Source organism: Triticum dicoccoides, chromosome 2B (assembly GCF_002162155.2).
Source record: "Triticum dicoccoides isolate Atlit2015 ecotype Zavitan chromosome 2B, WEW_v2.0, whole genome shotgun sequence".
NCBI lineage: Eukaryota > Viridiplantae > Streptophyta > Magnoliopsida > Poales > Poaceae > Triticum > Triticum dicoccoides.
In genome coordinates this window covers 621,811,954-621,822,647 of record NC_041383.1, presented here as the reverse complement: position 1 = coordinate 621,822,647, position 10,694 = coordinate 621,811,954, and the positions used below count along the sequence as shown (strand labels likewise).

Sequence of the window (10,694 nt, the reverse complement as noted above, 5' to 3'; positions counted from 1 at the left end):
TTTCAGGTGGGTGGGGCCAGGCAATTCTTTCTTCCAATGAATTATTGACAAGCCAGCTTTTACGTAAGTTTACCTAGAATATTTACATGGATGTAGGGGGAATAATTCAGAAGCGTGAATAATGCTGGGCATGGCTAGGTGTTTTTTTGTCAATACTTATCAGTTTTCAGTTAGGCGCACGAGGGCACGATTAGTTGCGTGCTCCGCGTGAATAGGTAGTTGGCCTGCTGCACGAATTCGTTCGTGGGATGGCACGGGCACAATGTAGTTTGTTGTGAGCTTTGTGGCACAATTTAGGATCACTGAATAAAAGGGAAAGAAGAACAAAAAAGCAGCAGAACTTTTGCACAAATTCCTCTGTTTCGTTTTTCTTCAGGGAGTGTTTCAGAGATACATATATATAGAGAGAGAGAGAGAGGGACAGAGCTGCTCCGGTGAGCCGGTCCGGCAACAGTTCTCTGTAATTTGGAGATCCCTCCAAAATATGCCGTCTCAATATCAAATATCAATTGTAAATTCAGTGGTTAGCATTCTTTTATTTGTATGATGGTCTATTTTATTTTTCACTCTGTTTACGATCTAACACGAATAATAGCAAACGGTGGATCTTCAGATAGCCTGATGCTAACAACAAGCTTAGAAGATCTCAAGACCTTTTGGTGTTTACCCCGAACTTGGCAGTGAAGCTCCAACCACAGCCTCTTTGCCATGCTCAAAACTTAGTTTCGGGTCAGTTTGCCAGAGCAGCCAGAAAGCAAAACCATCAGGAAACAGAGGAGCATCAGCACACCATTATACCACAACAGGGTCTGCGAAGAGGAGCTTAAGCATAGTTCAAGATACTGGTGGTACAACATGCCTCAGTTACCGTCTGTTGACACCAGGCTAATTTAACCGGATAGCTTTGGCCATCTTTGGTATCTTGTCCAAGGAGTTCTCTACTAGTTACAAATGGCACGACAGCTGATTGCCTAGTCTAAAATTGACGGAAAATCTACTCGCTGACTAGGGTTTTTGCCCTGTATTTCCTCTTGAACACATATTGCCGGAACTGCTTGGTCTCAGCCATCAGGTCCAGGGTCGGTTTTTGCTGGATGGTCGCCTTCTCAGTCTCCAGCATCCTCTTCCGCTTAGCAAGCGCCTCGATTGCATCTTGATTCTCCTTTTCATCCTGCATGTGATCCTCCTGCTTCACGCCGTCTCTTTCTGTTTCGTCGTCAATCACAAACTGTACAAGTGGCAAAGTATGTGTTGTGTTGGTGTCAGCAGGTCAGCACTACATCACACCGCTGCAGACTACATCTAATATTGCCTGATTAAGTCAAGAGGAACAGAGGGTGCTGCTGTAAGATTTACCTCAAGATCATGAATCAGCGAATCAAGGGACTTGAGTTTGCGGTGAGGCCAGCGAGGTATCCCATGTTGCCGGCATTTCTTCTTCAGAATGCTGAGTCCAATCTTCAGAGTCCTGGATGCTTCTCTGATTGGAAGATGGAAGTACTGAGCTATGTCTTCTAGAGTAATGCTAGCAATATACTCCCGGTGGGCTCGCCTCTGCTTCTCAGCTGGTGCTAGAAGGTCTGCATCGGTCAGGTTGAGATCACAGTCAGCATACTGAAAAAAAAAGATAAGCAATAGTAAAATTCGGACATGAAACCGCACAAACAAGATATAACTTCAGAAGGTACAGTACTTTTAAAATTATTCAAACTACTTAAGTTCCTAGCAGGGAAGTACGAAGTAAGCAACGGAGTACAAGTAGGCGAGAAGTTCCATAAAAAGGAACAGTAAGTTTCTTGGGTTACTGGAGAGTATTTTCACACCATTGTGCCCTTTTTAATTAGATAGAATAATTAAAAAGTCACGAGCAAGAATTACAAGTCGATGAGTCAAGCAAGGTTGAGACTCATAGACCAACCGTGACTTATTCTAGACTACTGCCAGACTAGTCGCCATGGTACTGTAGTACTCAAACGACAGTACTCGGTTACTAAATACATAAGTACATAGTATAGGGAGCAGTATATAGGAAAATACACAGGAACTCCTGGGTGCTCCACCCCCCTATATGAATATTAAATTCAAAAAATATCAGGAAAATTCAAAAAAATCCTAGAATTTGGGGATACCAAACCTGGGTGCCCAATCTACTCCCCTGTGAAGTTTCGTGAAAAATACCAGAAAACGTATCCGTGGCGAAGAAAATACAGTCTGACCTACGATCCATCCAAACAGTTTTTTCCTATACATAGGATTATTTTGTCTTTTTTACTGAGAATACATTTCCTCGTATTTTTTCACCAAATTTCACACGGGAGTAGATTGGGCACCCAGGTTTGATATCCCAAATTTTCAGATTTTTTTGAATTTTTCTGGTTCGCTTTTTGAATTTAATACTCATATAGGGGGTTGGAGCACCTGAGTGCTACATATACTACTATATAGTACCGTACAATATACAATAAAAATTTGATGCATGAGAAGTGAATGAAGAACCTGAGGCTGGCCCAAATGTAATATCCAATGGCCAGGGCCACAGGGGAGAAATCAAACCCAAGAAGGGAAGGAGAGAAGGGAGAAATTACTTGCTACAACAGCAGAGGGGTCCTTGTTTGCCATCGCCTTCGGATCCAGGAGGAGCACAGCAGCAGAGGGGCGGATCCAGGGGAGGAGCACAAAAGCAGAGGAGGACAGCAAGGGAGGAGTACAACAGCAGAGGGGCGGATCCAGGGGAGGAGCACAAAAGCAGAGGAGGACAGCAAGGGAGGAGTACAACAGCAGAGGGGCGGATCCAGCGGAGGAAGAGGAGCGGAATGCTCCTGGCCACCGCCGCCGGCGGCGGCGGGGGGTCGGTGGGTGGCGGCGGCGGCCTTATCCCAGGTGAGGCGGGCAGGCGGCTCGTTGTGGGGTAGATTGAAAAGCTAGGGTTGCCATTTTCCCCTTCCACGGGCTTCTTACTTATCCATCAAATTGAGTCGATCGACTCAAACACGCCGACTAGTCTGGACTAGCCCACGACTAGTCGGTCCACCCCTCGACTCACAGAGCTAGTCTACACAAAGAACCTAGTCGACAATCAAATTGAAACTACTAAACTAGTCGCGTGACTAGTCAAGACTAGTTGTTAGACTCATAGAGTCAAATTTTATAGCTCAAATGTGATTCCAACTTCAACATAACATGAACAATTGCCACAAACAACTAATCGCACAAACAAAAAGTTGCACATTTTTTTGCTCAATGCAAACCTTTTGTTTTTTTTCCGAGAAAACAAAGGACTTACGCCTCGATGCATCTATAGAAAGAAAACAAAGGGCTTATGCCTCGATGCATTTATAGAAATAAAAAGAAAACCAACAGGGCCTAGCCACTGTAGCTTTTTAGATGGAATGGCCAAGACACTCACGCTGCCGCACACAGGGCCCAAACGTGGCTGGCGGGCTGGGCGCACACCACTAGCCAACTGGTTGACGCCCACTTCCTGAATTTATAGATACAAGATTTGTACATGCCTCAGGGAGGCAATTACAACCAACCCACACAACCCACAGAAACTTAAGGAGGCTCATGTGGAAACAGGGTAAGCCCAGTTGGACAAGCCATTGACCAAAGAAGCGCCTCGGCCTTGTCAATCACGTGCGACTTAACCCAAACCTTCACTTCACTTGTAACTTCCTAATCAGTAACCAGAAGGATACTTGCACTAAATTGCAAAAATGTATCTGTGATTTGAGACTTCTGCAAACAAGTGGGGTTTCAAAGTCAACGCAGAATATTATACGAGGTTTGAAATTGTTAAGTCCACCATATACCGAAGCACCTTTTCCCATGTTTGTTGGCATATGAGAGAGAGAAGACTTACTATCACAGCATAATCTATTATCTGTTGGGGATTGGGTTAAAATATCCCACTGTAGACTATTTTCACTCTTTATTTTTCCAAAATAACGAAGATAAGGCTCCAAATCAGTTGTGAGAAGTTTGAACTAGATGTTCTCACTTAGATAAACTTAGTTTCCCTGGAGGTTACAGATGGCACAACGAATATGTATATGTATATGACAACGGAAGTACAATCAGTGTTTAAAAACCCATATAAATATTCTTAATGGTACATTGTATACAATGGACTTACTAAACATAGCTACAACCATCTTACTAAATTTATATGCCCTACTTCATTGTTTTGCTATTGGTCTATCAACCTGTTTACCTTTTCATTTTCTCAGAACAAGTTGTCTATCCACATAATATTAACTGGTGTGGTGTCCCTTGTATTGTGCGGTTGATCCATGTACGGTTCACATGTCTTTCTCTTCCTCCTTCATGTGACTGTATTTGACATCCAAACATTCCAAATAAGCTAATTGTATTGAAACACATTTTGAGAAAACTTGATTGAAGTTTTTTATGATTCTGACATTACTATACTATTTCTTAGGTTATCAAAATTTATTACTCAAATGCTCTTTAGTTATTGAGGATTTCTTTAACTAAGAGAACACACATTTACCAAGCTCCCATTTTATCTGATTTTGTTGTACTATAAGCCAGCTCCAACTGGATGCTACCAATGAAGGGGACCCTTCACGTGGCTCGTATTGATCTTGTCATGAGTCATTCGTTTATTTCTATGATTTAGCTCGCAATATAGTGACCCTCTGCCTTCATTTCCTTCCTTTTGGAAATTTTATTGACGTCTCCCAATTTATCTCCCTCTTCATTTACAAGCACCGGAAGCCCTTCTTACTCTAGTTCTCCGATCGGTTTGCTGAGCTCTGCGATTGGATAATTTTATTCTCTTAGTTGGTTTACTTGTTCCATGATGATTTCCTATTCCAATTCAATCAGGACTCTTATTTTTGGGCGGTAACCAAAGCTGTTCAATCATGGCTTGTCAAGTTTCTATAATCCTCAGACAATCTTCTCTGATTGATAAATCTAAGGCGTTGTTCCACTATCGTTATATAAGAACATACTAATAGATAGATTAATCAGGAGATAGCCCAATGTATTGCTTTTTCAGGGAAGGGGTAGCTATCTAGTCCGCCCATTGTCATGCTAGGAGGATAGGATGCATGGGTCTTAAACAAAAATCATATGCCATATCCCTGAGTCCTGACTCTGCTCTACCAGTCTGACTCATTCGCTAAATAAAGATCTTCATCTCAATTTGGCATTGCCCAAACCCCTAAACCCCTGGTGGAACATCCACTTCACACTAACGGCAGCGTTAATTAAAAACACTTGCACAAGTACCAGATTCTGGTTTACATTTGATAGATTTCGAAACCACAGTGGAAGAGACGCAGTCACCTTCACCAAATTGGGGTCGCTCATCGGTATCAGACCCTGCCTCTTGCTTAACAGAAACTCTGTCCTTTGCATCCGAACTGGTCAACTTCTCATCTGAATCGCATTGAACGAGCCCTGGAACCTTTTCTTCTACTTTCTGAAACTGGAACACCTTTGTCAGGTCGTTGTACAGGGAAGGCACACACATGAGCCTCGGGTTCCTGAAAAGGAAAATAAACGAAGCTTTCGGCACTCAGTGGCAATGGCACATTAGGCTGGGGGAAGAAGCAAAAAACTTGTGGATGTCGAGGAATCGGCGCCGCATTGAGCTGCGCGTGATCGTACCTTAAGGGGCAGAGCACGGGCGGCGGCACGGGCGGCGGGGCGACGGCGGCGACGAAATCGAATGCCAGGATGCAGCGCCAGGGCCCGGCAATCTGGCCCTCGCGGTAGACGGGGCGGCCGCGCCAATCCGCCGGGAGCAGGCGCTGCGCGTCGGCGGCGAGCGGGACCTCGCGGGCCGAGGTGGGGGTGAAGGCGAACTCCCGCTCCACCCACCTCTCCCAGCCGCAGCCCCCTCCCTTGCCGGCGACCCTGTAGCCGTGCGCGCTCCTCACGGCACCTGCATGGGCAGAGGAATGTCACACACACACACTCACAAACGTCGCGCGCCGCCACAGCCCACAAGGAGGCGGAGGAGAAGAGGTGAAAAAAAAATACGATTAAGAGATGGAGTGGGGCGTGGGCCGACCGCGGTCAACGGTGCTGACGAAGACGGCGAGTGCGGAGAGGGTGGAGACGGCGGCGGCAGCGGCGGCGGGGGCTTCCATGGGATTGGGAGGATCTGGGGGAGAGCTCGGGGTCGGGGTCGGGGGTCGGCTGGCTGGGGGCGGGGGCTGGGGGTTGGGGGTCTGGGAGAAGGGAAACTGAAGGGGTTTTGTTTGTTGTTGTTATTTCCAAACCTGGACGGAACGGAGAGGGAGGGGACGGAGGGTCCCCCGGCGAAATGCGCTGATGCTACGGTTTTTGGATGCCGCAGATTTATCTTTTCATTCTTTTAGTAGAAAAAATGGAGAAGAAGTCTCAGTGTGGGGTTTAACCCTCCCTCCCCAGCCCCCAATGTGCTGTCACAGCCCATAAACCCTCATGGCTATTTCCGGGCGCTGCGGTGTGGGTCCCGCTCAACAAGGAACAAACAAACAAACAAAAAAGAAGCCAGTCTGTGTGTTACTAGTTCATTTGCTACCGAAAAACTACATGTGTTTTTTGCTGCATGAGTGAATGAATGAGTGAAAAAATCATATATTTTTTTGCGGGGTAATGAGTGAAAAAACCAAGCTGCACGCTCTGGCCTCCGGTGACGCTGGCCCTCGCAACGGCCTCTGGGCGCTTGGACTTTCTGGGCGGATGCTCGGCCGGTCTCACGCGGAAAGTAGGGTGGGTCTAGTATGACCGTGTGGTCATGTCATCGCAGCGGCAGCGGGTCATCGGGGGACGCGGGGGGAGAGAGACGACGGCATAAAGCGCACGCGACATGCAGGAGGGAAGCCGGGCGCGGGCGGGCGGGGGTCCGTCCGTCCGTCCGTTACAGATGGCTGCCGCACAAACACCCACCGGCGGGCGTCCACGTTTGCCAAACAGCGTCGAGAGAGAGACAGGGGGAGCCTTTCACGAGAAGGGGAGGGGCACGCCGGAGGACGGCCGCTCCTTCAGTCAAGCTGCGTCGTGGGACGGGGCGAGCCCAAACCCTACTTCTGCCTCAACATTGCCAAAAGGAGCAGAGACCGTAGGTGCGTCTTACCGGGAACTGTAGCTGTATTTTACCTTTTGGTTGCCTGATTTTACACCGTTTTCTCTTTACGTTTTCTCGTGTGTAATTTTTATTCAAGCCTGTTTACATTTATCAAATGCATCTTGACTCCTACTTTTTGTTTATTTACACAGTAACATTTATTATGTTTGATAGTCTATACCAGAGGTTATGAATATACTTTTATGTAGTACATTGTTCCTCCGTTATCCGGTAACAGTGGAACCTGACCAAATATTGACCGTAAAAAAAAGGTGCTCCCTCCATCCCATAATATAGTGTGCATTGGTTTTACCGCAAGTCAAAATTTATAAACTTTGATAATTTATCATGAAAATTATCTATATCTAGAATACCATATGAAAATATACTTTGTGATGAATCCTAATGGTATTAGATTGACTTTAGCCTAAATAATGTCTTATATTTTGTTACGGAGGTAGTATCTTGTATGTTGATATTTTTCCTATAATCTTGATCAAAGTTTACATGGTTTGACTTAAAAAAACGTTAAGAAAAACTATATTTCAAAGCGAAAGGAGTATATTATTGCTTGAAATTATGTACACGTGGTGCATCAGCGTGACTTAGAGCATCTACAATCACGATTAGCTAATCCGAGCCCCCATACGCCCGCGGAAGCGTCCGAGCGCACCCGCTGGCAGTGACCGGGAAGTCCTCATCCCCCCTATCTACAACTGTAGCCCCCCTATCCAAATACCCAATTCCATACAATGCATGCAACAACGTAGGTCAAGATCGAGCGACATTGATGGCATGTTCATGAGACATGGTTTGAGACAAAAGACATTATTCGCTGGAATCTACTACATACAAAATATCCATATAGATAGCTAATGTCGTCGGAGAGGCGGAGATCACCATTTTGGGCCCTTACCCTTGCGGCTGGCGGCGCGACGGTCCATCTGCTATGTGTACGCGTCCGCGACGGGAGGGTCGTCGTCGTTTGTGCTGGTGGTGACGCTCTCCAACGCCGACGAAATGTAGCCGAAGAGGTGGTGGAGGAGGCGTTCCTGCTCCTTTGGGTGACAGGCGGCCTTGGCGGCGGCGGTCTCCTTCTCCCGCGAGATGCTCGGACGCCTCGAGCCCGAGGCGGAGCACCTTCATGTCCTCGCGTCAGAGGCACCGCGTGTCGGACTCTGCCGTGGCCAGCGACCTACACATGACCTCATGGAGGAGCGCCTCCCTCGGGTCGACTGGGATGTAGCGTGCTCGTTGGTGGGAAGATCCGGACTCCGCCGCGGCCGCCGCCCACTACTGCTCGCGCCGAGCCTCCTTTGCCTCTGACTCTGGCGTGCGCATCCGCACGGGAGCCGTGGGCACGAGCACCCAACGTTCCAGGGTGCTGATGGTGCTGGAGGAGAAGGGTTGCACCTGCCCTGCTCCGGATCTGGAGCGGGACGGGCGGGCGTGACAAGCATTCCGCCAGCGAGACCCAAAGGAGCTGGCGGCGGACGCGGCGGAGCTCCTCATTATCCAGCACGTCGATGTTGGAGCCTGTTTCCTCCTCCTTTACGAGGTCGTTTCAGTCCAGAGGATCGGGTTCGCTGCCGGAGTCTTGCCCGGACTTGGCCATGGGCCTCGCTAGAAACTCCCCAGCGAGGCCATGCTGGGTCGAGCCACCTCGAGCGCACGCGGTGGGTCCCGTTGGACGAGTGAATACATGAGGGATGCAAGCTATGTATGTGGTTTCCTTTCCTACCTCCACTAAACTCCTCCCTAATCCCCTTTGTCCGTCCCTTCTGATCTACACAACGGTACTTTGATTCAAGATAAGGTCTATACGAAAAAGATGCACATCGACGTCACGATTCCATTCAGGCGATTGATTCATAGTTTCATCAACCGTAGAGGCGAGGTGGGCTTTCGGGGCGGCCATGGCATCCTGTGTGCCTGTGAGAACATAAGAGAAGGGGAATATTAGAGAGGAGTAGAGGGAGAAGAAGCAGGGGAGAGAGGGGAGAATGATAGGAGGAGGGCGGGTGCTACTTCTTGAGTTTGCCTTGATTTTTCCCTTGAAGAGGAAAGGGTGATGCAGCAAAGTAGAGATAAGTATTTCCCTTAGTTAAGAAGCAAGGTATCAATCCAGTAGGAGGCACAAGCAAGTCTCCAGTCTATGCACCTGCACAAACTAACAAATACTTGCACACAACGTGAAAAAGGGGTTGTCAATCCCTTGACGGACATGAACAAGAGTGGGATCTAATAGTGAGATATAAAGCAAGTAAAAAGTAAATAAAATGAAGAAAAGTATTTTGTGTTTTTGGTCTTATAGATCTGAAAATATATGATGGAAAATAGACCCGAGGGCCATAGGTTTCACTAGAGGCTTCTCTCTCGAAGAAAGCAAACAGTGGGTGGACAAATTACTGTCGAGCAATTGATAGAAAAGCGCAAAAGTTGTGACGATATCTAAGGCAATGATCATGAATATAGGCATCACATCCGTGATAAGTAGACCAAAACGATTTTGCATCTACTACTATTACTCCACACATCGACCGACTCCTGCCTGCATCTAGAGTATTAAGTTCATAAGAACAGAGTAATGCTTTTAAGCAACATGACATGATGTAGAGGGATAAACTCAAGCAATATGATATAAACCCCATCTTTTTATCCTTGATGGCAACAATGCAATACGTGCCTCGCTACCCCTACTGTCACTGGGTGAGGACACCCAAGATTGAACCCAAAACTAAGCACCTCTCCTATTACAAGAACTACCAATCTAGTTGGCCAAACCAAACCAATAATTCGAAGAGAAATACGAAGATATAAAATTATGCATATAAGAATTCAGAGAAGACTCAAATAATATTCATATATAATCTGATCATAAATCCACAATTCATCGGATCTCATCAAACACACCGCAAAAGAATATTACATCAGATAGAACTCCAACAACATCAAGGAGAACATTGTATTGAAGATCAAAGAGAGAGAAGAAGCCATCTAGCTACTAGCTATGGACCCGTAGGTCTATGGTAAACTACTCACGCATCATCGGAAGGGCAACAAGGTTGATGTAGAAGCCCTTCGTGATCAAATCCCCCTCCGGTAGAGTACCGAAAAAGGCCTCCAAATGGGATCTCACGAGGTCAGAGACCTGCGGCGGTGGAAAAGTGTTTTCGTGGATGCTTCTGTTGGGGAACGTTGCAGAAAATAAAAAATTTCCTACGGTTTCACCAAGATTGTCACATCCCTGGTCCTGTTATGCACTAGGCTAGACCTCATGTGAGCATCATGTTTTAATTCAAATGAAATTTGAATTGAGGAATTTTCAAAGCCTCAGAAACCTTCTAAAAATGATCAACATTAAAATCTCCTCAAAGAAGTCCAAGAAAATGTTCCTCTTAGTCTCTGAAAATATTGCAAAGAGGTAAAACTCAAAACAATATTTTTGGTATCTCAGAGTTAATTATTTTGGGCCATTTGAATTAATCCAATAACTATTTGCTTTGGATTTATATTTAATATATATTAAATATGACTCCAAATAATTCTGGAAGTTGTGAGTGGCTTTGTATATATTTTAGCAAGCCACATAAAACCCTACAGAATT

At 46.3% G+C, this 10,694-nt stretch overlaps 1 protein-coding gene across 1 annotated transcript; it reads right to left on the bottom strand.

The window, feature by feature from the left end:
* Positions 1 to 778: 778 nt before the first annotated feature.
* LOC119365207 (protein RKD5-like) lies at positions 779 to 6,182 on the bottom strand. The gene is made up of 5 exons (XM_037630814.1): positions 6,047 to 6,182; positions 5,641 to 5,917; positions 5,317 to 5,516; positions 1,357 to 1,580; positions 779 to 1,228 (listed from the first exon to the last, which is right to left on the bottom strand). Exons 1-5 carry the CDS (start codon positions 6,123 to 6,125, stop codon positions 995 to 997), a joined length of 1,014 nt encoding a protein of 337 aa, XP_037486711.1. The 5' UTR covers positions 6,126 to 6,182; the 3' UTR covers positions 779 to 994.
* Between the last annotated feature and the right edge of the window lie 4,512 nt (positions 6,183 to 10,694).

Excerpts from the sequence above, each read along its gene's own strand:
- LOC119365207 (XM_037630814.1), bottom strand. The coding sequence starts at position 6,125 with ATGGAAGCCCCCGCCGCCGCTGCCGCCGCCGTCTCCACCCTCTCCGCA. Across the intron at positions 5,918-6,046 it reads CGTCAGCACCGTTGACCGCG|GTGCCGTGAGGAGCGCGCAC; the intron begins GTCGGCCCACGC and ends CTGCCCATGCAG. Across the intron at positions 1,581-5,316 it reads GCGACCCCAATTTGGTGAAG|ACCTTCTAGCACCAGCTGAG; the intron begins GTGACTGCGTCT and ends TGACCGATGCAG.